The sequence below is a fragment of the Carassius carassius genome, chromosome 39, assembly GCF_963082965.1.
Source record: "Carassius carassius chromosome 39, fCarCar2.1, whole genome shotgun sequence".
NCBI classification, from domain to species: Eukaryota; Metazoa; Chordata; class Actinopteri; order Cypriniformes; family Cyprinidae; genus Carassius; species Carassius carassius.
Genome location: NC_081793.1, coordinates 20,371,312 through 20,398,709, shown reverse-complemented (window position 1 = coordinate 20,398,709; position 27,398 = coordinate 20,371,312). Strand labels below are relative to the sequence as shown.

The 27,398-nt window shown below is 37.9% G+C and overlaps 1 protein-coding gene across 15 annotated transcripts in view; it reads left to right on the top strand.

Moving 5' to 3' along the window:
• Positions 1-5,277: 5,277 nt before the first annotated feature.
• Positions 5,278-27,398, top strand: part of LOC132121590 (transcription factor 7-like 2) — a 94,655-nt gene continuing 72,534 nt past the window's right edge. For 4 of the 15 annotated variants that reach the window (XM_059531140.1, XM_059531132.1, XM_059531130.1 and 1 more), the window contains exons 1-3: positions 5,282-5,867; positions 6,009-6,075; positions 6,230-6,354. In XM_059531140.1, coding sequence (XP_059387123.1) covers positions 5,679-5,867; positions 6,009-6,075; positions 6,230-6,354 — 381 coding nt within the window. In that variant the 5' untranslated portion in view covers positions 5,282-5,678. Of the gene's footprint in view, positions 5,868-6,008; positions 6,076-6,229; positions 6,355-27,398 lie in introns of all 15 variants that reach the window. The other 11 variants (XM_059531141.1, XM_059531133.1, XM_059531131.1 and 8 more) reach the window with 6 other exon arrangements.

The window sequence follows — 27,398 nt, the reverse complement described above, 5'->3', positions numbered from 1 at the left end:
GCAGGACATGTTAGCTAGATCAATTTTCTTGCATTAATTTCTTAATTAAGCCATGGTATGAAGACCCTAGCAGGGGGAATGTCATCTAGGGTTCAGTAGAGAACCATGTTTGAGATTTTCTATAGACTTTCCCATAGGAAAGAAAAAAAATATGAATTAGGTCAATTTAATATGGTTGCTGTCTGTTCTCAAAAGCAGAGAGATTAAATGGTGAGCAAATTGACATTTCGATTTGAATTGAATGCTTTCAAATATTTAATCTGAGAACAGTGTGTCTCCTTTAGAGTTTCAGATGAGATCTAGCCTGTTTTATCTCCATGAATTTACATTATATTAATACCTTAGTTCTCTTGTAGGCTACAATTGCCATATTTGTTTCTAATTTAAAGAGTTTCAGAAGACAAAGCTGAATAAATCTGAACTCAGACCTCCATAAAGTCTCCTGAGATTTGAAAGAGCAACCTGTGTCTATTACATTATGGATTGTTAAATGCTTTAGAGCTGTATACATTTAATCCTGATGTTTAGAATGGAGCGGATACATGTTCATGATGTAAAACACATCCACTGAGACTAATATCCAAAGTCTATAGTTCAGAACCATGTGCACTGTGATCTATGATAGCTGTCAGCTATTGCCCCTACTGTGTTGAAAACCTTTCCTGCTCTTTCTGCCTGGGAAACTGCCTGCTGTTTCCTGTATCTTGCTCAGGAAGAAGCTTTTCAGACACGTCCTTGAACTCAAAAAGTGATAAGGCTGTTGCTAGAACAAATGTTCAGCAAATAATGCAAACATATGAGATCACCAGCAGAAAATAGGCCTAAAATGACATTTATAAGTGTAAATGCTTTTTGCCATTCATTTTAGGTTTTCAAGTCTAAAACCAAAAAGAGTAAAAAGAAAAAAACTCACAATCTTAAGGCTAGTCTATAAAGTATATGTCTATATAGGTTCTATCGCTGACTTCATGTTTGCAACTCCTAAAATATGATGGAACACTTGTAAGGGTTCAACTATAGATTCTTTTTTTAAAATAGATTTTTAAATAGTTGAACATCATGTGAACTGATATTTTATCACTTAAAATTAAAGTAATCATATTCATAACACAACATTGATATAATAGGTAAGTATTAATATGTCTTAGTATTATTTCATAGATTTCATTTGTTAGTGTAAAAACATTTTGTACCATTTCTTTATTACTACTATACTTTATTACTATAGTTTTTTTTTTTCATGCAGAATATTTTATTATTGGCATAAAGTTCTTTGAAGCTGGGTAAGAACCCTATAGGTTCTATATAGAACCCAAATGAGAACCTATATTAAGAGAGCCAGCTGGTGTTTAGCCGCTTTTAGTCCAGTGTCTTTGCTTCTCTAAATTCAGTAAGATATCTACTCAACAAGTTTAACTAATCTATTATAGAGAAGCACTCATAAATGGTAAATATTTGGATAACAGAGAGCACAGCAAGCTAAAACACAAGCATTACAAAGATCCAGAGGACTTTATGGAATCATACAACATTAAGCTTTTTGCCTTCATGACAAACTGTTGTTGACATTAGTGTAATTTATACAGAATATATGAAAACTGTGGGCAGGAATCGACGGTCTGCTGAAAGAGAGAGCATTTGATGCAGAGGCTGTGCTCGAGAGATAACTCTGGGGTCATGGGTTCATCCTCTGAGTAATGTAGGTTTGGTGTGATGTCAGAGAGTTTCCTCTGTGTGTGCCTTGGCTCCAATATTCGATGTGACCACAAGGTTTAAGAGATGTGAGCACACAACGATGCACCTCTGCAGGTGGCCACATATTTGTATTGCTCCAAACCCAAACCTTGATAAATGGCAGTCGTGTGCATGTACGAAATGTCTGCTGTTTGTTTTGGAAAACAGATTCAGTGCTCCTCCTTTCCCAAATATATTTCCCACTATGGAGTATTTGACAGACTCCAGGGGTGAGAGACATGTTCAGACGCAGTTAGTACCATGGATGGGAATACAGTATTTGAACACACAGATTTTTTCTCCAAAACAAGTTTCTAGGTCTAAATGCTGATGTGGGGATCCAAGCTGGATTCACAGAACCAATTAAATGACACATCTCTGAGTCAAATCCTGTGGTTCATAAAATAACAGAAAGAAAGATGCGTTGTAAGCTTTGACTTTGTTTGGAACTTTAATAATCTATGAACATTTCCATTCCATCAAAACTCATTTACTCACATTGAAATGATTAGCTTGACTCGGTTCTGGCTGTAATCTTTTCAAAATGCTGAGGATAACACAATTAGTTTGATTCTGTTCAATCTGCCTTTAAAATATACATTATAAAATTAAACTTTGCATAATGTTGTAAAGAAAATAATTTCCCTTTTGTTGGTTTGTGCATGCGCAACATGAAGATCCATTAGAATTGCATAATTGTGGTTAACCACATCATTATTCACAGGATAAAATTCATCTGAGCTCCTACAGGGGAAAAAAAATGCTAAAATGGTACAGAGAGGCTCTCTCACAATGGGGAAATTTGCAATTGACTAAATGCGAAAAGGTTAAATGCCAAGTTCCACTTGTAAAAACTAAAAAACTTTTTTTTTGTTTTATTCAGCTAGCTTAGGGGATCTGGCATAAATCATGTTGCATTCACTATTAACCCAGCTTTTAAAATGCACATATTGTTACTCTAAAAACAACCGGGAAGACCATTAACAGAGCCCATAATATGCTAATTAAAAACAGAGCCATTTCGACCAGAGCAGGAACATGCAGGCATTGTGGGTAATTAACTGTTTGCACAGACACAAATATCTGACCTGGTAACATTATACACAAAAAACAGTATAGAGATATTAGGTCAAGTGTGCAGAAATCAACGCTCGTCTCTTATTTTATTGTTATTACCAGAATAAATCAGAGATAATTATTACTTTCATTTTTGTTTATTTATGCATGATAAAATATTGGCACAGAAAGAATAGGTAAGTCTGAAGCGTGGTTTAACACATGGATCGGTCACAGGTTTAGATCCAGCAGGGAAATAAATAGAGCAAGGCTTGGCTTAGCAAGGCTGATAAAATGCACCCAATCTAAGTGAACTCTCAGTAACCTGCTGAGGCAATCCAGGGAGATGCTAGCTAGGAGCTCAGCTGCTTTTGTCTGGTATCTGCAGGCTCCAGACTTCTGAAGTCAAAAAGCAATGGGGCATCTTTTAGCTGCTGACAGCACGTATTAAATACTGAGTCGTTATTGTTCAATCATATTGACTCACTCTACAACTAAGGATGCATATCCAATAGAACTTATATTTATAAATAACTTCAAAGAATGTGAAGATGTGTAATGCTGCATTTCTGCAACTGTTTCCGGAGATTATTATATTCAAAAATCATATACAAAATTTGTGCTATTTATATGAAATATTATTTTTTGATTATTTTGTCAGCTCTTATATTGCAGTCTTTTTAATATGGTTTTTAACATTAAAACATTTTCTAATTTGATAAAAAAGAAAGAAAAAAAAACATTATATAATGTATAGGCATGCTGTATTTTTATATTCATGATACCAATACTGTTTTTTTTTAAGCATTATTTTATAAAGGCAATACGGTTCCTTCAGATGCCGTTGTTTCTGCATAACTTCACTATGGTGAAGTTTGGGTAGGGAAATGAATGATGCTTTCTGATACCTGCATGACCTTGACTCTTAAAATAGACGTAAGGAAAAGGCTAATTAAAATATGAAATAACAAGTTAACAAATAATGTTAAAGGGAGAAAATACTATGAGTCAGCAGGTTGATATTAGTCAGTACTAATCAAAACACACAGGAAGGTCTTTGGAATATAATTCATAGTTCATACAATTTTTGGGAAGCCAGATTTTCCTATAGTTTTTATTTTATTTTATAATATTTTATGATTTATACATTTATTTATGTATGCATATACTTAAATTAAATTAAAAACCAACAAACAAGAACCATATGCCTACATATACAAAAAAGTTTGTTCTTGCATTTTTGTAGAGAAGAGACATGAGAGAAAGGATATTGAACTCACGCCTTGTCTTTTTTCACAATGAATACAGGTTAACTGGCCTCAATTAACCCGTCTTAAAACCTATTTATAATACTGACACACACACACACACATATATATATATGCATTGTATCATCATACTGTATATACATTGCATTGTGTGTGTGTCTATATATATATATATATATATATATATATATATATATAATTTAATTCAAAATAAATGTTTTCATATTTTTAATAATGTATACATGAGTATTATAAACATACTATACATTTAGATAATTTGATCACTTTGATTTCTTACACACACACACGTATTGAATCATATTCTATATACATTGCATTGTCTGTGTAAATATGATTTAATTCACAAGAAATGTTTAAATATATATTTTTAATTGTGTATACTTAAGTATTATAAATATACTATACATTCAGATAATTTAATCACTATGATTTAAATAAAAATAAATGTATTTCTATGTATCGATATGCAAGCATGAAAGTAGGCTACTTAAATCGTACATGTGTCCTTACATGAAAAATGTGTGTCTGTGTATATATATATATATATATATATATATATATATATATATATATATATATATATATATATATATAATAACAAATCTAATCACTCTTTAATCACTAAATGATTAAGTACAAAATGTGAAATTTATTATAAGTTACTAGGATAAAAATAAAGATGTTGATATAATGATAAAAAACAGTATATAAAATGTTATATGTAGGATAATGCCAGTCTGTTCTGCAATTTATCACATTTTAAAACACCAATAAAAAGAACAGAAAAATCGTCATATAAATGATTGCTGTTTATTCCCCCCACGCATATTTAGCCTTTGTAAGGAAATCGTTTTTGCAGTGATGTTTGCATAAATAGATTTGGTGCAATTCAGAATTGATGGTCATTTGAGTGCATGTTTGGAGTGAGAGATGTTATTTCAGCCCACCAACACCTCCCAAAACATCTGCAGAAAATAAGGAAGCCAATAATTGTGAGCGGTTTGACTGTTCAGATACATGCAGACCATCGCTAAAGTTTCTTCCGCCTATTTTTCCATTCATTCCTGTACAAAAGCAAACAGGGGCGACTCGTTTTAACTGTCCTGCTCTTCACCAAAAGCTCTTTTCCTCTCTCTCTCTCTGTGTGTTTTTCGCGCGCGCTCTCTCGTTCTCGTTCAAGCCCTTTCCCCCCTCCAGTACTTTTTCCTGCCCCTCTCTATTTATGAAAACGTCACTTCAAGTCCCTCCCTGTTTGAATCTCATTAGTTTTTTTTTCTTGTGTGTTTCTCCCTGTCAATAATCCCGAATCCAGACTCTCTCTATTTCCATCCCTCTCTATCTGTCAATCAGCGCCGCCTTTGAACTGAAAACCACTCCGACCAACTTCAACTCCCTCAATCCGAGCGCCTCAGCTCCGTCTCCGGCTTCTGTTTCTGCCAAGATTGCCCTATTCTTTTTGAGTTTTGAACACTCACCCAGCCAAACGACACTGCGAGTCCCTAAACTTGAAACTCGGGATTCGGGGATCACACCAAGATCAAGGGTTTAAAAACTTTTGGGTGCTTTGGCCCCCCGCAAAATTAGCGCTCCTCGGTAAAAATGCCGCAGCTGAACGGCGGTGGAGGGGACGATCTGGGTGCGAACGATGAAATGATTTCCTTCAAAGACGAAGGCGAGCAGGAGGACAAGATTTCGGAGAACTCCTCAGCAGAAAGGGATTTAGCAGATGTCAAGTCTTCTCTGGTAAACGAGTCGGAAACGAATCAAAACAGCTCTTCGGATTCCGAGGTAAGTGACAAATAACCGCGAATCCGCGACTTTGTCCAGAACTTCACACGCACTTTTCTTGTTTAAACACGCTGCTAACTAGCTAACGATCTCCTCGCTGTGATTATTCAATGCATTCCCTGTGTTTCGTTGCATTTCAAGGCGGAAAGACGGCCTCCGCCTAGATCTGAAAGTTTCAGAGACAAAACAAGAGAAAGTTTAGAGGAGGGTGAGTGCTTGTTTTCTCTAAATCATCTTTTTTTGCAGAGGACAACAACACGGTTCCTCTGTTCCGTTTGCTTCTGCACATACGTACAAAGTTATTTTTTTGGGAATGTAACTTAAACTAAAAGTTTTCCTCTTCTTTTCCCCCGCCATGTTAGCTGCGAAAAGGCAAGATGGAGGGCTGTTCAAGAGCCCACCGTACCCGGGCTATCCGTTTATAATGATTCCCGACCTCACGAGCCCGTACCTCCCGAACGGATCGCTCTCGCCAACCGCGCGCACAGTAAGTGTTTTTAACGTGTTTCTGTAGCCACATGCACCTAGCTAAAGCACCACGTCCATGTTTAGGGATTGCTTTGGTCGGCTCGTGAACTTCTGTCACACTTCACTCTGCACTGTACAACTACAAGCAGCTCGCGCGGATCCACTGTGGCGCGTGGAAAGAGCCGCGCAGGCTGCAAGGAACGATACAGTGGAACGAATAATGTGCTTTCATGACGTGCACAAACACACGGCCACAGTAACTTTTAACGCCGTTATTTTTTTTTTATTTTTTTTTTTCCTGGCTATATTTACATATTTGTCAGGTTAGATTCTTTGCTTTATATTCTGCATTTATTTATTTTAATTGTTCATGCACTTGAATAACTAGTGGATTATTAGCTCGTTTGCTTTAGACTAAGTTAGACATTTAATTTACAGTTGCGTGTTCCGGAATTTTTAAAACGGAAATGTACAATAATGTTTGAATTTATAATAATAGTAGTATTATTACTATGGTTATTATCGTTTTTATGATTTTTACACATGAAGAAAAAGCGTTTCTGTTATTCAAGAAATTCAACCATCAAAAATTAAAATGTCAAGTTGAATTGCAGCCTTAATAGTTTTAAAATGAAATCACAGTGGTGCTATAATTACAATCTGCGCCATTTCTGCCACTTTGAAATGAATTACTGCTGGAGAAAATCGAGTAGAAATTGTTGTGACCGTTTAAACGGATGGAAACAAAGATGCTGTTATGACATGACGATGAAAACATTTTTACAGTGTGCCACATAAAATGGCACATTAATCATTTATCTGAGCTAATTCATGACTAATTTATCCGAGCTTAACATAATACTGCTGGTATTATTTACAGAATTTCAAAGCACATAAATGTTATTGCCAAAGAGCATCATGGGAAATGTTTATGGTAATTAGTGAAAGGCAGTCAATGAATTTGTGATCGTTCGAATGAAAGCTCAACATTGCTCATTCCACCCTTTACATAGTGTATTTGTAAAATATTAGACAGTAGTGTCAGAATTATTCCAAAATCAAATAAACATTTGCTTTAAATGCACATGAAATATAAAATGTTTTATATTTACATTCTGTCATGGCATGATGGACATCTTATTTAGCGCATGCATAATGTTGAATAACATGTAATGAGAAAATATGCTTAATATGTAGGTGTAAATACAGATCAGATCATGTTGTTAGAAATAAGCTGTGCTTAGTTATGCAGATTTGTCCAACACTTTTCCTGGCACCAGAAATAATTAATTTTGATTTAGCAGGTTAATATTTTTATTTACAATTGATATCAATGTATATATATATATATATTTTATGTCGTTGCTGTAGAAGTAGGAAAATTGTGCAGTATGATCTTGCTGTCATTTCTGATTTTCATAATCCGCTCTAGGCTTAATCTAAAACGTGAAGGTACGCTTTATGACAATGACATGTGGGGTAACCTGAAATTAAGTAAATGACCACGTTCAAAATGTACTGCTCTGAAATTGTGGATTAAACTTCTATTCTTTTCTAGTATATGTGAGACATTTCTGTAGACACATCTCTGGCTTTTTGCTGAATCTGTTCTTCACTTGCTGATAATTACTTTACTGCTGTAAATGCCCAATTGAAACATTCACATATAAACAAAAGGACAGAAAATTACGAAAGCATCAGTATGACCACTGCAATTGTGCATAGATTAGTAGGAATATGAAGGAAGTATTTGCTGTACAGCGTGTCTTCTGTATGGTAGGTCGTGAAGAATCTAAGAGATGCTGTTAGCAGAGCTCATAGTCTGATAGTTCCTCTCCCTGCTGGGATGGAGCCCTGTCTAAATCGCTGGCTTATTCATTTTTGGCTACAGAGAATATATTTAGCGTTCTCTCACGGAAGTAAGGCTCATTGTTTGATATCCTCCCCTATATGTGGGAGTCAGTCCAGGTCTGTTCTGACCCTCTAGCCTAAATATTATACCCATAGATATAGTCAGTTTCTTTATAGTTGTATGTTGTAATGTTTGATGTCTTACTGTACCAGGGCCTACAGATCTCAGCCTTTGACACTGTGCTGTAGCGCTTCACCTTGCTTCTGTGCCATGAGGTCTTCTACCTATGAGCTGCCTGGGCGTCCGACCCACACCGCTTTGAAGTTGAAAGCTGTTGTATTCATAAATGCATTACTTAAGTAGAGAATAAATAATTCACCTGAGCATCGATTAGCTGTCGCTACGTTTAACGAATGCATGGGGCTTGTTGGGTTTAGCTGCCGATGATTTACATTTTAACATTTCTTAGCTTTTTTTTTAATAGTCTAAATTGTATTAAAACAAACCGGTGATCTATTCCAGTTTTATTGCATTTCAAACATTTATGTATTTATTGATCCGATGTTTTGTTTTCAGTATAAATTTGCTACTGCCACATCTTTTAATCTGTAATGGTTTATTTAATGGTGTATACTTCTCTACAGGTTTATATCAGAGATGTGACAATTAAAAAAAAAAAATTTCCATAGGCCATGTGTCAGCTAAATTTCCCTGATCTTCCGCTCATGCAATAGTGATGAAATGCTTTTCCCCTTGTGTGTGTTTGACTGAAGGGAGGGAGCGAGTTGAATTCATCTGACCTCTGTAATAACGGGAGTTCGTATTTCCAGCAACCTCAGTCGGAAATTTCACAATGATTTTGTAGCAATTAGCAATTTTCTATCGACAATGCCTGGACTCTTTTTTTTCCCTCACGAAAAACTGCAGACAATAGCCACTCTTCCCCCTTTCATCGAGAGCAGTTTGCATGGCGGACACACAGCTGCGGACACACTCTACGTGTGTGTTGTGGTTGGAAAGGTGCTGGGTTAACTGGGTGGCTGTAGGCTAAAACCACACCTCAACAGGTCTGTGGAGAGGGGAAAGCGAGGTAGAGCAGAGGTCTGGCCGGCTGAGTTCTGGCAGGGGGCTTTATGCCCGTAAATCCGCTGGGTTTATTTACTGCCTCTCTGACTTATGAATGTTAAGATATTTGACGCCACCCCTGGCCCCATAATTCCTTAGGCCTGCAGACTTTTGGCATAGGTTTCAGGTTTCAGCGTATAATTATGCGTAGTTTAAAAAAGGAACATACTATAAAAAAAAGACAAACTTGCAACACCCAAATACACTCTCTGTTATTTAGAGCAAAGAAAAGGAGATGCATGGCGGATTTTTTTTTTTTATCATAGTTTTCATTTTTATAATTTTAAATGCAATGTATAATTGAATAAAACAATTCTAAATTGATTTTATGCTTCAAATCAATTAATTATTATTTTTTTTTTCAAAGATGCATTCAACGCTCATGTGGCCCTACATGTACATATTTTATTAAACCACGGCTAAATCTTTTTAGGCTGCGACGTCAATAACAATGCTTTATCGTATGGATTATGTGTGTTGAATAGCCTGTCGTGTGAGGTGCAGATGATAGTTTAATGCGGATTTACAGGGATAGACTCATACCTTATCAAATTGGCTTTACATGTTAATAGCCCCTAATTGCTATCCGTAGGGGGTTCACCGAGCTACGCGCTCGCGTTTTGTGCCGCCCTGCACACAATACAATCCCAGTTTATTTAGAAGGTTGCCATCCTTTTGTTTTGCAAATCACTTTAGTTTACAAAGAATGATGGAAACAAGACTCTCTCTTTCTCTCCCTCCGCCACTCTTTCCTTCTCCTCCTGGTCTTTTTTTCTCCTCCTCCCATCCTACATGCAAAAAAAAAAAAAAACGGTTTCTGTTTGCTGGGGTTTGATAAACACCCATAAAAAAGTGCAATCTGTTTCGGATTTGTGCGAGTTAAGTTGGGGAGCAAAGTTTGGCACCATTAAACTGAAAGCAGGGCCTGTGAGACATTAGCGGCGCACAGCACATTCTCAGGGCTTAATTAGTCCAAACTGTAATTGTTCATGGTCTGCCAATAGGAGTAATGCTCAGGAAGAGTGGAGTTGCACTAAATCGGCCCATGGTTTTTAAAACAATAAATCACTTGCATATTTGTGTCATGATTCAGATAGAGTCCCGACCTCTCCCATCTCGACATGTGGTAAATTGTAAAGTCAATGAATCGCAGATGTGTGTGTTTGTGGGGGGGGGGGGGGTGTAAAAGAGTACAGTACAGTTTTGTTAGTGCTTGGTAAATGAATGGAAAAGTTTTGTGCTGTAAATATTTACTGAGGTGTTTTAAAAAAAAAAAAAATATTTTTTCTACTTTTTTCTGCTCAATTGTCTTACATTGATGAATTTGGCTGGCTCCTCTCTATGACCGGGTGTGGAAAATAACCTGGTGTTTTTTTTTCTTTCTCTTTTCTTTTTCTCTCACTGATTGTTTTTTTAAGGCAGCGTTGTGTATACACAATGTTCTGCATTAGTTTAATAGTTAATGAAGGTTTCTTATTCGGATGTGGACTGTTAAGAATTTCGTAACAGTATCGATAATAAATAGAAATAGTCCCTTTTTTTCACATTTTATTGGATGCCACTGTTGAGAATTATATTTCTGTCTTTTTCTTGATTCATTTCCGTCGCGCTTGTTTTTAAAGCTGCGAACGCTATCCTGTCCTGTAATTGATGAATGGGGAACTGCTGTTGTAAATTCTGCATCTCATGGAGCTGCAGTGGCTTAGCAGCTGTGTGTTGTTGACCCCACCCCTCACCTCTCTCCTCTTCACCATTTATTTCCATACACAAAGTTCAACACAAAGATCGTACTGTACGTCTGGAATGCAACTATTGTCATCTGTTAAATATAGTCCTGCTGTTGGCCTTCACATTGAGGGGCTCCTTAAACATGGAAATGAAATGACTCTTTCTCTCTCGGTGCGGATGCACCGCCTGCAGGCCTGCGCAGCTGTATGATAGCTGCATGTGAATTATTTTATGGTGTGTGATGTTGAGGCCTTTTGAGGACTGTTTAAGAAGATCTTTAATATCGATTGATTACAAGATGTGCAAGAATTTAATACAATTTTCAAATCTATGAAAATACTTGTGCTGGTACTTGCCTTAATATTTAGATGATTTGACATATTATTTAATTTTCAATTGTAATGAACTTATACATTTGTAAATAATTAGGTGTAAAAAGAGACAGCAATTTATTTATTTATTTTTGGTTATGAAACCTGTTTTGCTTTTTGTCAAAGCTGTGAAATTTGCATATATTTGCATGGATGTAGTTTAACGTTGATGTAATTAATCTACAGTAAAGTACAGAAAGTCTTCAAGAAAGAGTCAGATCATTAAATATTTTATAATAATATTTTAATAAATTTCAAATGTTTTAAAAGTCATTGATCTAAAATTTGATGATTACATTTTCTGTAATGGCACATACTGTTACCTTAAAATTCTGGCTTTAAAAGGCTATTGAATATGTCCACTGTTGTTGACCATGAAGAAAAAAAAAAAAAGACGTGTTTCATTAAACACATTTTGTGACATTAGTGGGGCATGTTGTCACAGTGTATGCAGACTGTTAAGCCTTTTTAGGAAAATTTTATGAAACACAATTATGAAAATTTGTGAAACAGAAAATTTACTACATTTGAAATACATGCGTTTTCTCCTGAGTGTATGCTAGTGTAGTTTTATTGTGCTCACGCAAAAAATGTTGGAATCTGAATTTTAATTTGTAAGACAGAATTTATTAAAAATATCATAAAATATTGGATTTTATAATCAGAACATTTTTGCATATCTACTTTACTCTGAAGGAATGTTTTCATCTGCTTGTTTTAGAGAAGTTTACCTTGTGCAGTATGCTGGACTGGAGTGGGCGATTAGGAGAATTGGGAAAAAGCTGGGTCGATTTGCCTGCCGTGGCATAGTGGGGGTGAAGGGAGATGCACAAAGACAGTTTGAATAGGGCGCATAATTGCTGCTAATGTGGGGGCAATGAGAGTGGCGACAGTTCCTGGTTAGATGTCCAAACAATAGAACCCCCAGGTCTCACATTTATCTACTAAGGAAAAGAAATGAAGGAAAGAAAAAAAAACACAGCAGGGACTGAAAATCGACAAGGAGGAGGTGACAAGTTTATAGTCATGTTTGATAGACAGGCCATGTGTGTGGCATCCCCCGCTTTTAAACTTTTTTTATGAATCAGGTTAAATTAGTAATGCTTCCTGATTCCCGCTTCGTCATCAAAATGTCGGCTGGAAGTTCTCCAGCATAGAGGCTTGTGTGACTCTGTTGGAATTTGGTTGCACTGGGCTTTTGTTTGGATTGGAACATGCTCGGGTTGGGCCAAAGTGCACACACATGCTCTCTGGAGCTGCCATCTGACTTGTATGCTTAATGATAGGAGTGTGCAAGTTTCCAGTGAAAAAGCACGTGTGCGTCTTGTGCTCATTGGCACAAAGTCTTTTTACTGTACATCATTCATTATCAGACTTTAAAACATAATGACTGCCTTGTCATACATCAGGTGGACCCAATGACACAATGACATCAGACTGAGTACGTGGTAAATATTCTCCTCTGAGAAAAGGTCTGATAGAGTGACCATCGCTGTCTTTGCACAGGAAGTCCATTGCTGACGTACGGTACATTTCCGGTGAAACTTCTGCACAGAACTTCAACAGTTAAAACAAATACCTATCTGCATCTATTTTTTAAACACAAAAAAGGGACACAATTTTCTTCATTAAGGCATGTGATTGAAGCTTCTAAAAAAAGATGAAGCCTGACCAGTCACTGTTTTGCTTCTGTGTTTATTATTCTGCCCTGTGAAACGTTTCTCTTTGATAAGGAAGTGAGCTGATTAAGTGTCACACCCACAAGTTTGTCTTCTAGCTCTGATTGCAAAATGAGATTCTATAATGTTGCATTGCAGAATCTTAAATCCTGTTTACTTCAATAATCTGCATGAATTCCTGTAGATATGTCGAAATGTTTTGTATGGGTAAAACACGTAATTGAGAATGTATTAGGTTATAAAACTCAGCCTATGTATTTTTAATCTTTTAATTAAACTTTTAATTGCCAAGGGATAAGCTCTGAGCAGGGCCCAGAGTGTGTGTGTGTGGATGCGTGTATGCTTGTCTCTTCACTAATGAGTTTATTGCATGCTTATTTCTAGGAAAGGTACTGCATTTAGAACTGAACAAAAGGTGAAGGAGATTTTCTACCAGGGTAGAAAGAATCTAATCCACTAATCAGGGAGTTATATTAAGATTAGAGGTACAACAGGCCGATATTTGTATGCTTTAAAAGAGATAAGTGCTTTATAAAATTTAGAAACCAGTATTTGAGTTTTTTTTTATTTTTGGTACAGGTCTTCCCGTCTATCAGAAGATAACCATCCTCTGTGTTAAATAATGGGTGTGCGATGGCATGCATGGAGCCTTACATTATTCTGTTTCTCTGGCCATATCCTGCTGAATGGTTGTCAAACAGTATAGATAATATTTCAGCTGATTAGCATTGTGGTTGTCACCAGTTTTGTCTTGTTGATGTGTCTGAGGATAAATATCACATTGAGACTCGCATCAAATTAGAGGGAATTGTCTACACCTCTAGCGCACACATAAAATGTTTTTCGCACAGACTGTAGGAAATGTTGGTTTGTTTGTTTGTACATCGTCACCCTTAAGGATTAGCCTGGATCAACTGTCGCTGGCTACATCTCATTAGAGGACGGTGTGAACACTCAGTGGTCGATTCCGAAACGTGGGGAATTGACTTCCCTTGCTGAACGAATTGTCAATTGCATTGTGAGCGAGGGGTATAATTGAATGGAGGTGTATCTTTGGCCGGCTGCCCCTAGGGCTCCGTGAGTCAGATCAGTGTTAGCCAGAGGTGGCAGATGTGGTTACTGATTGCAACCAATGTCCTTTGACAATATTAAGATCTGAACACTGACATAGAGGAGGTGTAATTCAACAGCCTTCTGAGTTAAATAGAGATGACGACTGCTTGCCAGTCATAGTGAATTGTGTTCTCTCTCCACCGACTATCTGCTGAACGGAAAGATTTAGCGATGAGTTTGGAGTGATTTATAAGGAAAGAGAGTTTAATCCTGACCTGGAGCTGTTTTCTTTGGCCAGCAATCAGCTTAAACTATGCTGGTATGGAATAGGCAAGCCACAGCGGTGGTGTTACATTTGTCTAGATGCCCTTTAGAACCGGCAGTTTTTCTTTATCATCAGCTTTACAGCACCTGTATCTTTATGGGCCGTCGCGCTTTGCATTTTTCAAAAATCAGTAAAGATAAATGGCCTGCTTTGTCATAGCATGGGGCGTCGAAGTGAAAGATTTCAGGTCATTGAGGGGGAAAATGATCCAGGATTTGAGAACTGTGTAGAGAACCATGAAAGCTCAAAACTCAAGAATGAAGTGGTTTTGATACAGAGGCCCTGACATCTCTCAGGTTCATTTCTTTGTGATGAAAGACATACGTGATGATGTTCCTTAATTGTTTGTGCTGTCTTTTGGTATGGGAGATGAAGATGTGAGATGTTTGGCGGTAAGCAAGAGCAGGAATTTGTCTAATTTGGTGGGTTGTCTAAGCCCAGATCTTAAGGTCTGCGGGGAAGGAAGGGCCACAGTGTTTACATAGCCCAATTGTCCTGTGAGTGTCTAATGCACTACTGTTCAAACACTTGTGTGTGCTCAGATGACCCCTGCAGCAGCCTTTGACACAAGTGCTGTGTCAGGCGTGCAGAGAATGCATTTGCTTGTGTGTGTGTGAAAAGTAGTCACAATTCCCATTTACTTGGGACTCTGTTAGCTGCTAGTGCCTAGTGGTTTGGATGAGTAGTACTAAAAAGCAGCTAAGCTCAGTTCATCTCAATAAGGTGAATGGATTGGGAGTGGGGGGTGTGTATAGTGACAGAATACCCACTTGCTCCATCAAACCCTGGAACCCAGACATTGACATACGGGGGAGTTATCGAACTAATTGTAGTTTGAATTACCTGTTATGATCCAGTGACAAATCTCCTCCTCTTCTGCCATTGGAGCAGAAAATGTAGCCTGGATTGGCATGATGTTAGCAAGTGTGTAAACTGTGCTTCAACAAGATGGATAAATGCAATTATTGGCTAGGCCAGGAGAGGAAAAATCCATTTAAAGCCTGAAACGCTAACCAGGGGCCATGGTTAATTCATTTGGCCAATTTGTGGGTGATGTACGAGTGTCGTGGCACATTAGTCAAGGAGAATGTGTGTGTGGGTTCAAGTATTAGTGTGTTTGTCTCAACCAGGGGCATTGGGGGTGTTTCATTGGAACTGTCTCCTTGTGACTACTCCCTGAAACCCCTCCTTTTTCCCATCAACCCCCCTTCTCTTCCTCCACTTGTTGTCATTTCAGTGGATAATACAAATGGGGCATGAGCTCTCAAATGACAAAAAGATGCACTGAGAGCAAAAGAGCAGGATTGCAGTTTAAATGAGCCGGGAAGAGTACCACGCTTCACAAGGTGGCTCACCGAACGTGGCCTGACACCCCCCGATGTCTTCAATCACGACTAGTCAAACAACTAAATCGCTCAGGGTATGAGGAAGACAGCTTGAGGAAGCAGTACTGGGCCGGAAGCTTAGTCATGCTGAAGTTGGGTCCTCAGTAACCTAGTCTGACTCTGACATTTTTCCTGAACTCTTCTCTGTTTACAATTCAGTTACAATTACCGTATAGAAACTGCCATTTACTCAAGGCACGGAAAGCTGAGGCCACTGTGACGAGTGGATTGCTATCACCTTTGCATGCCCATCTCCACCCATCTCATTATCTTTCTGAAGGGCACGAAGGTTCGAACAGAACTGTTGTCTAAACCTTAAGGGTAGTAAACTCTGGGGTCCCATCTGGGGACTTTCTCTTTTTGTAACTTTACGTGGGTAAACAAGAGTTCCTCTCCTGAGGCATATCAATCTGCTTATCTTACACCAGTGGTCGCCAACCCGTCGATCACGATTTACACGACTGCATGTCATTTCGGTCTCTACATTATGGTTGCGCTCTCTTTATCATGCACAACGGAGTTCCGCTCTGATGCGCACTCAGACACACACACGTGCGTGTTAAGCCGCAAAAGGATTCATATTTAAATATGAATTGTGTATGTCTCTGTGTTAATAAATAACGCAGTTTTGTTTACTACTCATACTGAAGCACGCTTGACGCTTACAGGGATTTTAGCGTCTGCCGTCTCACTAAACATCTCCAGAACTGCTCTAAGAGTCATTTCATGAGCATTTGACTGTTTCATTAAACTATTCTCATATCATATTACATTGTTATATTAAATAACCTTTATTTTTTTTCAAAAAAATTAATTCGTTAAATTTTCATTACTTACAAGATAGATAAAATGAGTGTTTTATGAATGAATGTTTCATAAATCTAAAAATAAGCCTATTGTAAGAATAAATGAAACTTGTTTTATGCTTTCAAATAATTAGACATGCTAAAACAGAATTTTGCAACAATAAAACATAAGGTTGGAAAAAATAAAACATTTCATAGGCCCCCCAAAAAATGTCATATTTGGTAAACTTTTAATAAATTGATGTTAAATTAAGTTTTATAATTTTAATCAATTAATGCTTTTTGAAGGAATCCAGAAAAAAAACGATCTTTTCCGCTTACCTCCGAATAAAGCACAGCTCTACTTTGTTTACAGCAGTAACCAAGGGAACAATATATCGTGGCTGGTTCATAAGTGCCACCTGCTGTCAGAGAGCGAATTTGCGCCTCATTCAGACCTGCTGTTTTTGTTTCATGCAGATGTGTTTTATTTTATACGGTCTATAGTTTTATGTTGCAAAAAAAATTAATAAATAAAATCTAGTCAGAACATTCTGTTTTTGTTTTAAACCCTGAAATTATGCAATCCAAAACATCTGCTCGTGCAACAGCAGTAGCATCTTTGTTTGGATTGTGATTAAAATCCAGTGGTTGCCTCTAATTTCAAATGGTTACAGATATTTTGGTTTAAGGCCACTTTTTATATTTATACATTTTCTTAAATAAAGCAAATAGCCAATAAATAAATTTCCTATAAAAATCAGTATCAGAATCAACCAATTTGCTAGGTAATTGTTTTTTTAATTCTGATTCTGAATAGGCTATGATTGGTGCATCACTAATTAAAATACTAAATAAAAGGCCTCAAATTGAAAGTATAAGCTGGGATGTCTTTCTATCAATTCTTCAATAGGTAGATCTTGTCGTTCATAAACCTGAAGTCAGGGATCTTAGGTTTAAAAATGTTTAAAAACACTATTGATTTAGAGTGGATGAATATCCTCTACTCGATTTATGTAAAGTCTCGTTGGTGAGAAACCACTAGACGGTTACGCAAGATTTTCTGGTATGCAAACATGGTGGTCACAGCCAGGGGAGCTCTATGAGGAAAAAGGCATCGGTTTACAGAGCTCGGCCGCAGATTGAACCAAAGGCTTTTATCAACACAGTGAGCAAAGGGAAGATTTTTAAAGCAGAAAGGTGTGTGGGTGCCCTTTTGCCCAAGAGTCTGTGCTTGGGTGGTTGAGGACATGAAGTAGGTTTTAGATCTGGTCACCTGACTGTGTGCTTCTCAGGCTGTGAGGTCAGGAAATCAGAGCCGCCAGGGAAGCAGCTGGCCCTGTGCCTTTCTCACAGCTGCTGTGCGGCCTTACACACTCGTATACTCAACTCAATCGCCTCTGGGAACGGATTCCAGGAGTGCGACCGCACACTTGAGGAGAACCACTCATGTTGCTTTTTGTGGTCAGATCTTACTGATGCTGCTTAAGTGTGTGCAAATTTTATGTTGACAGTCATTTGGTTGCTTCTGTCTTATTACAGAACGGATAACCAGAGATGGATTGGAGGATGTGACTGCTGTTCCCTGAAGCTCTGTGGCTATTTCATAAAACCTCTCATTTCAGTAGCATCTATGTTAGTAATTTCCGGCTTCCCTCCAACTGTCGACAAGAAATTATGATTAATCCCACTGTGCATTCCCCAGGATCCTTTTCTTTTTAGGCATACTGGTTGGAATCTCAAAGTACCCTTTGCAGCACTCTTGAGGTCCTCTTCCAGCTCGGTATCTACCACTTCTTCACACATGAACAACTCCATGCAGTGTCATATTGACCAATAGTCAGAAAAGGATTAAAAGAAACTGCTTGGGCGTTTTGTGGGTGCTGCTTGGATCACTATACAGCAATGGACATGCCTCTAGATGCAACTGCTCCGGTTTGTAGGGAAGCTGCCAGTCTTATCATTTCCAAGCAGAGGACAAGTATTTTAAACAGCTATTCTATATGAACTAATTTGATTTGGGATTAAACTAATTGGATTTTGTGACCGAATTGTTGTCTTAAGACATGACCCTGTGCCCTCTGTCTTATGGTAGAAAAAACCTAAGTCTGGGAACGCAAAGACATAATTCTGCCTTTGCCTCGTTGTGTTTTATGAAATGGAAAATGTTAGTTTTATGTTATGGTGTGGCTTGCACCCCAATAATTAAATGTAGATTTACTGCTCCAGTGTTGGGCCGAGGAACTGCTCCCATCTGTGGCATGAAGTCTAGCCACCCAGTATGGAATACGACACCCTGGGGTCCAGCCAGAACATGCACCAACCAAACATACATTAACACCAAACAACACAACAGGTGAGCAATCAGGCCTTTCTGCAAGCCAAGAATACAGGCTCCAAATATTTTTATTGACTTTCTTACAGCGTATGGCTTGTATAGTCATGATTTTGACTGAGTTTGGAGTTTTATATTAATTCTGTCAAAAACTATTTTATGGGAATTGTTTGTTTATTGGCACAGAGCTATGTCTCTTTGCCAAATGATGTCGCAATCTGTAATTTATGTTGATGGACTGATTGGGAGACTGCATAGTTTAATGCTCGGGTGCTGTGGTCTGGGACTCTGGAAGACGCAACCGCTAATTGTTGACAGAAGTCATGGGCAGAGGAAAAGAGACAGACAGACAGAAAGAAAGAGCGAGTGAGCGAGCAAGAGGAAGAATGAATGGGGTCTGGCAGCAAGGTTGTGGACTGAAGCTTGATGTTTGGTTTTCAGGAAAGAGTGGATTCTTGGGATGTTCCCCAAAGACAAATGGCGGTGCTGAGCAAAGCCCATAAACCAAACACGCTCCCTCTTTTAAGAAAAGAAACTCTAGTCACTTCTCAGTTGCGCTTGTTATGTGGTTTACCAAACCAAGTTGGTTGGAAATGTCTTGTCCGGTAGAGGAATCTTATTTTTTTGTATGTTTTTCCCAACTGATAATTGGGTTCTGCATTTGCTTGCACTGATTTTAATATTACTCATTTAAAACAGCCCCATATTTCCACTTCCCATCTTTACGCCTTCTTGATCTCTGTCACAGATCCTCGACAGGAGGGCACATCTGCTTTCACTAGCTTCTTGTGCGAGCAAAGAAATTAGCAAATAATTTCAGTAATGATTCAACTGGGCATAAAGTCATTGGGTGTCTGCCTGTTTGCCATTTGTCTGATGGGATTACTGTTTCTATGTAATTAAAAGTGTGACCCCGTGGGGAGGATGGTGGAAGGCACGAGGCTGAGTAGTACACCTGCTGAAGGGAGGAGGAGGGGCGACCTCAGTTCAGCACTAAAGATAGTAGGCGCAACAGAGCGCTGCAGAAGTGCCAAGCTCTTTACATGGATGTGCACATGTGTGTCAAACCCCTGGCTCGTTTAACTTCAATTTAGTTGAGTAGAGCAGACACCCAAAGTCTGAGTGATCCCTGTGTGCAGGCAGTGTGTCGGAGAGAGGTAGGGATGCGGGCTCCTGCTTTTACTCTGATTTCACCTGGGGTTTTGTTTGGACTCTTGAGCCTCAGTTTCTTTTGGACACTTTCCAGAGACTACGAGCCTGGCTTTTTTCAAGGCTCCCTCAGAACTAAAGTGAAAGGCCCTGGTCGGGCCTGGAATTGGATTTCAGATTTGATCTTGTTGTGTGTAGTAAACAGAACATTAAAGGCAAGAACATGGTACCTAATGAGTGGATGCATGTCTGGGTGTGTTTGAATGATGCATCCCTGTCACTGCCAACAACAAATCAACAACATCCTTGTTTCTCTTTTTCTCCTTTATAGCTTTATACACATACACATATACCATATGTATTTTTTTGTGTTTATTAAAATATAATAATAAAAATATGAATAATAATTAAGATTTATATATATATATATATATATATATATACAACCCGAATTCCGGAAAAGTTGGGACGTTTTTTAAATTTTAATAAAATGAAAACTAAAAGACTTTCAAATCACATGAGCCAATATTTTATTCACAATAGAACATAGATAACATAGCAAATGTTTAAACTGAGAAAGTTTACAATTTTATGCACAAAATGAGCTCATTTCAATTTTGATTTCTGCTACAGGTCTCAAAATAGTTGGGACGGGGCATGTTTACCATGGTGTAGCATCTCCTTTTCTTTTCAAAACAGTTTGAAGACGTCTGGGCATTGAGGCTATGAGTTGCTGGAGTTTTGCTGTTGGAATTTGGTCCCATTCTTGCCTTATATAGATTTCCAGCTGCTGAAGAGTTCGTGGTCGTCTTTGACGTATTTTTCGTTTAATGATGCGCCAAATGTTCTCTATAGGTGAAAGATCTGGACTGCAGGCAGGCCAGGTTAGCACCCGGACTCTTCTACGACGAAGCTATGCTGTTGTTATAGCTGCAGTATGTGGTTTTGCATTGTCCTGCTGAAATAAACAAGGCCTTCCCTGAAATAGACATTGTTTGGAGGGAAGCATATGTTGCTCTAAATCCTTTATATACCTTTCAGCATTCACAGAGCCTTCCAAAACATGCAAGCTGCCCATACCGTATGCACTTATGCACCCCCATACCATCAGAGATGCTGGCTTTTGAACTGAACGCTGATAACATGCTGGAAGGTCTCCCTCCTCTTTAGCCCGGAGGACACGGCGTCTGTGATTTCCAACAAGAATGTCAAATTTGGACTCGTCTGACCATAAAACACTATTCCACTTTGAAATAGTCCATTTTAAATGAGCCTTGGCCCACAGGACACGACGGCGCTTCTGGACCATGTTCACATATGGCTTCCTTTTTGCATGATAGAGCTTTAGTTGGCATCTGCTGATGGCACGGCGGATTGTGTTTACCGACAGTGGTTTCTGAAAGTATTCCTGGGCCCATTTAGTAATGTCATTGACACAATCATGCCGATGAGTGATGCAGTGTCAATAAAGGTCTCCGGCCTTGTCCCTTACGCACAGAGATTTCTCCAGTTTCTCTGAATCTTTTGATGATGTTATGCACTGTAGATGATGAGATTTGCAAAGCCTTTGCAATTTGATGTTGAGGAACATTGTTTTTAAAGTTTTCCACAATTTTTTTACGCAGTCTTTCACAGATTGGAGAGCCTCTGCCCATCTTTACTTCTGAGAGACTCTGCTTCTCTAAGACAAAGCTTTTATAGCTAATCATGTTACAGACTTGATATCAATTAACTTAATTAATCACTAGATGTTCTCCCAGCTGAATCTTTTCAAAACTGCTTGCTTTTTTAGCCATTTGTTGCCCCCGTGCCAACTTTTTTGAGACCTGTAGCAGGCATTACATTTTAAATGAGCTAATTAAGTGGATAAAAGTGTAAAATTTGTCAGTTTAAACATTTGCTACGTTATCTATGTTCTATTGTGATTAAAATATTGGCTCATGTGATTTGAAATTCCTTTAGTTTTCATTTTATTAAAATTAAAAAAACGTCCCAACTTTTCCGGAATTCGGGTTGTATATATATGTGTGAGAGAGAGAGAGAGACTGTTATTGTAGTCTGTTATTACTATTAGGGCTGCAACTAACGATTATTTTGATAATCGATTAATCTGTCGATTATTTTTACGATTAATCTGTCGATTATTTTTACGATTAATCGATTAATCTTTATGTACTTATATTTTAGTTTTGCCCATTTTTTCCAATTAAATTATTAACAAAGGGTCTTTATCATTCAACATAGACTTTTAGAGATTAACCATTTTGCATTGTCATATCCTCATCAAAAATATACCTGGAGTTTTGTTTTATTATGTGTTGGTAATTCTTTGTCAAACACTTCTGCAATCGAAACACTGACCCATACTCTAGCAAATTTCATAAGATTTCAAATAATGTATTCACCATGGCAGTCCTTAGGGCTCCTAAAGTAGTATAACATCCCGAACAAAGCTTATTAAGGAATCTTTCAGAAAATATTTTCACGAAGAATAATAATAAAACAGAATAAATTTGCAGTACATTGCATTTTATTATTTTTTTTTACTTATACCTGGGAAACAGCTTTATAGCTTATGCTGTGAAATTGTAAATAATCCTTCGAATAAAGTGCCAGTGGCATGAAACCTGAATGGAGCTCACATTTTAAAGTAAAATCCACCAGAAGGTTGTCCAGAAAAAATAAATTGACACACAAAAAACCTGCTGCATTTACCCCACTCATTCAATCATAATTAGGCTGCAAGACTGAATTATGAACTGGTAAACGACAAACTGATCACAGAACATGTTTGTAAATCTTTAAATGTTAACTGTAAAAAAGCAATGTTATCAACTTTAACGACTAAACATTTGCAAACAACATTGTACTGGAGAATCTGCACAAATAAAAGTCTTAAACAGTTAGTTCAGTAGTGCAGAGTTTACAGGTTACTCGTCTTTTTTGAAGGCTCAAAGTAAAGTTCTCCCACACTTTGGATGACTTCGTTCGATTAGCTTTATCTTCCACTTTTTTCTTTTTCTTTCTCAAACTTACTCCACTGCCGTCTGTCTCTACCATCTCGCTGCTGCAGACGCAGTTCGGGAAGCACGTGACATAAAACGAGGCCAGCTATTGGCTATTCGCTACTTCTCCTGCTGTACTGGCTGAATAAAACCTGCGGTGGCTCATTACTGCCACACTTTGGTCATCGCAGATTTAAAATATGCACAAAATGAGGCGCTTACGGCAAATACATTTTTTTTAGCAACTAATCGATGACTAAATTAGTTGACAACTATTTTAATAATCAATTTTAATCGATTAAATCGATTAGTTGTTTCAGCTCTAATTACTATTATTTTAATTGTATTCAATGCTAGTAATAATAGTAGAACTATAATAGTGATTATATAAATAATAAATTGTTTACATATTCTATTGTGATTTTTATAAGTATAAAAGAACAGTATATAATAAAAAATGTAAAATATATCTATGTCTCTCCAATCCTATATTCATAGACAAACAGGATGTGGGTCTGAAAAGGACATTAGAAAAGTAACCAGAAAAGACAGGATGACGCGTCTCAATCATTCCGTCCAGCAGAAAAATAAAGATTGGTGAAGAAATAAAAAGCTCAAACAAACAAAAATAACTGGTTTAATTAGCATGGCAGGCTATGGCGCTGACTCTTTGTGGTTGACCGGGCATGACCGAGGTGGCACTGGACATGGGCATAGGGCCAAACGTACAGGGAAATTACAGGGTGCCCAGGCAATAAATAAAGCCTCTGCTGCCTCCCTCTCATATTTCGCCATATCTCTAGCATAGCTACATATTTTAGCATGCAATAACCCGTGGCCTGTTTTCTGGACCTCTTTGTCTTTCCCCCCACTTTACTCTCTGTCTGCTTTTCTCATACAGCCTCTTTATTCCTGCCTTTTAGACCTTTTCTTACTTTCTCCTCCCCTGCCATTCTGTCTTTCTCTCTCCTCCCAGTGTGCACTCTGATTACCTCTCCAAACTGGCAATAAGTTGATTGCTTTACAGAGATGATGTAAGCCCTTGCCCTAGGGTACATCAGGTTGGCTTTCGCCTGCTTTATCTTGTAAAGCCTAAATTAACAGCTGGTTTGGTTTGAGTTCTCCTGGATCTGACTAAAGGATTAGGCCTCGTTCTCATGCGAGTCAATCTGGTTTGATTTATTGCAGGTCTATCAAAAAAGATCAATGGAGGCCCTTTTGAAAGTAAATCCTTAATCGCTCTTTGCACTTACGTGTCATCATTGTGAGTTTTCTCTCCCTCTCTCTCTCTCTCCCTCGTTCTCATTCCCTGCCTGTCTTCCTCCAGCTCTCTTTTCTCTTCGCCTTTTTTCCATCTCATGTTGGGAACGCGGCGATCAGGAGTGTCAGTGGTATTTTGTTGTTATACGGATGGATTTTTTTGCTCTCATTAGCCATCCATCACCGCAGCTCAAATTGAAGCCTTGCTTTGCCGGCACAGGCCCGATGGTGGCTTGCTGCGTATTTTTATCGCAGCGCAAATCTAGCTGTACGTGTCTACACATCCCAATGCCCACAAAACCTAGGGATGAATGCAAGTATAATCATTTTAAAACATGGGCCCTCATTTTAATTTTTTTACTGTCATTTTCAGCTGTACCTTGCAATCAGACTGGTCAAAAGTGAACAAGGTGCACAACTAAATGGGGCCTTTTTCTCTAAAGAGGAGCAGCATTTAATCCTTAAATGCATACATTGGGTCTTTCGCGACCCGGGACGCCATTAACTACCCTCTCCCTCCTTAATTTTTTTAAGTTATACATCAACTTAGTATTCCTCAAGCTATTCATTATAAACAATATAACAAGAACAAATAAAAAAAAATGTGTAAAAAGTGTATTGGGTCACTAGCGACCTGAGATATGTAATAGTGTAAGTATATTTTTCCTGTGCAACAATAATTAAATATCTGATGGCTCAATAAATGCAATACACCTATGTTCCTCAGGTGGCACTGTTTAATAGACAACGATGATGTGATGTTTCACTCATAATTACCGCAGCCATAAAACAAAAGAAAATTATCAGCAAAAAATTAACTTGCTTGAATGGCTTTTCTGTAGAGCAATTACTGTAAACAATAAGTCTCACTGTCATTTGATGGTGGATGTGGAGAATAAGCTGCCAGTGATAAAAAATATTGATTTTGAAGTTCCTGTAAATTATAATTTTGAGAATATGGTTGAGATCGCGAATATGAGCCAGATACTGAATGTACTGGGGAAGTGTACTTTGACGATGACAGTCAGGGACAGTGATGGAAAAAATAATCTGCTCAAATCGAACCCTTCTAAGCTTCAAAAGGTAACCAAGCATGCTTTATTTTAATCTGTAGTAATTGTTATTAAAATATCAGGAGAAAGTAATGCCATTGCAGCAGTTCGAGATCCATCCGTCTTGGATATATAGGTCCGGGTTGCTAAAGACCCAAAATATGTAATAATGACTGGCAAAACATCCATGCAATTTAAGGGTTAAGTGTATCAGTTCACAGTTTACAGAAGTCCCAGCAATATTTTACAAGTTTGTTTGTTTTTTTCATAAAGAAAATAATGTAAAGGTAAATATTAAAGTCGTGAAACAGAACACACAGGTCTTAAAGGGATAGTTCACTCAAAAATGAAAATTCGGTCATCATTTACTCACCCTCAGTGTTTTCCTTCTTTGGAAGTCAATGGGAACCACCAACTGTTTGATTAACAGCAATCTTCAAAATATACTCTTTTTTGTTCAACGTAAGAAAGCAATGCATACACGTTTGGAACAACATGAAGGTGAGTAAATGATGACAGAATTTTCATTTTTGGGTGAACTATCCCTTTCAGTAACATTTTGAACACTACCGTTGCATTTAAGAGTTTTGATGTTCATAGTCTGATAAACTAGTGAGAGGTGGTGCAGTGGCCAAAGGCGTCCGGCTGGCACAAATTTAATGACAGCAAGTGCAGCAGCAGCAGCCCTCGGATGACCTGGAAAGTGAAACGGGATCTGCTTGACTTTAATATTCCTCCCCTCTCATTCCCACTTTCTTTCACTTGTTTCTTCTCTCCTCCATTCTTTTAACAACAGGCCTATTATCCACGCTCGTTTTTCCCTCCCTCTCAAGGCCATGACTCTTAAAGAATCTGGTGCTGGAGCGGAGACACTGGCATGGCCTGCCTGACGGGGAGCCACACACACAGACACACTCTGACCCATTACGACCTGTAATAGTGGTCAGACAATATCTGTGTGTCCTTTTGAGAAAAGGATCATGTATGCTGTTTTCACACAGGTGAAGGGGAAAGCGTAAAATGGTCAGGATTAGAGAGCAGTAGAAATTATGTTGTTGGGTACAACCGAAGGATTGATTGAAAATTCAAGGTCCAGAGAAAATGTGTCCTTTTCTTTGCTCATTAAGCGATCCTGTACCAAATTATACACTTAATGATCTCAAGGACCTTCAAAAGCCGCATATAAAAGTCCTTAAAACTGTAGGGTGTCCTACAGTGATTTTAGGTTTGAAAAGGATCATTTTAGTTAACGAGTTAATTCATTTTGTTGATTTCAATGAACCTTTAAAAAAATAATGGATTTATTTGAGTAATCACTCAAATGTTCACAGAAGTTCATGCATGATACACATATTTATGTGCATCATTTTACGTGTATTGTTTGATCACACTATAGAATAGGGATTCACCGATGTATCGGCAGCCGATATTTATCAGCCGATTGTACCAGAATTTATAACCATCGGTATATCGGCTATATAAGGAAAAAGGCTGATATAACAAATCGATGGTTTATTAATTAACTTCGTGAAGGCACTGAGTTGGATAATGTCTTTTGAATAATCCTAGCGCTGCTGTCTGCACTTTAATGCTAATCAAATAACAAAAGACAAAAGATCACACACTATTCTCGACTAAATAACTTTTGTACCTTTCATAAGTGTAGCGGACCTCATCTGAATGATGACCAAAACTTTACTGATGTTTTATTAAGTTTATTGCGTCCTTTTTCACTCCAAAAAAATCACCATAAGAGCTAAACAAAACACAGTACGAGAAGTGCACATTGAACACTCTCTCAGTTGCATTATCATCAACATACAGTGAATACAAAACACTTATTACAACTAAAAGTGAACAAATATATACAGATCTCATGCCTTTTCGGGGGATGGTTAATAAACTGACAAACTTTAAATCTGAAGAACTGCATGCTTTCATTACCCATACAGCTCCATA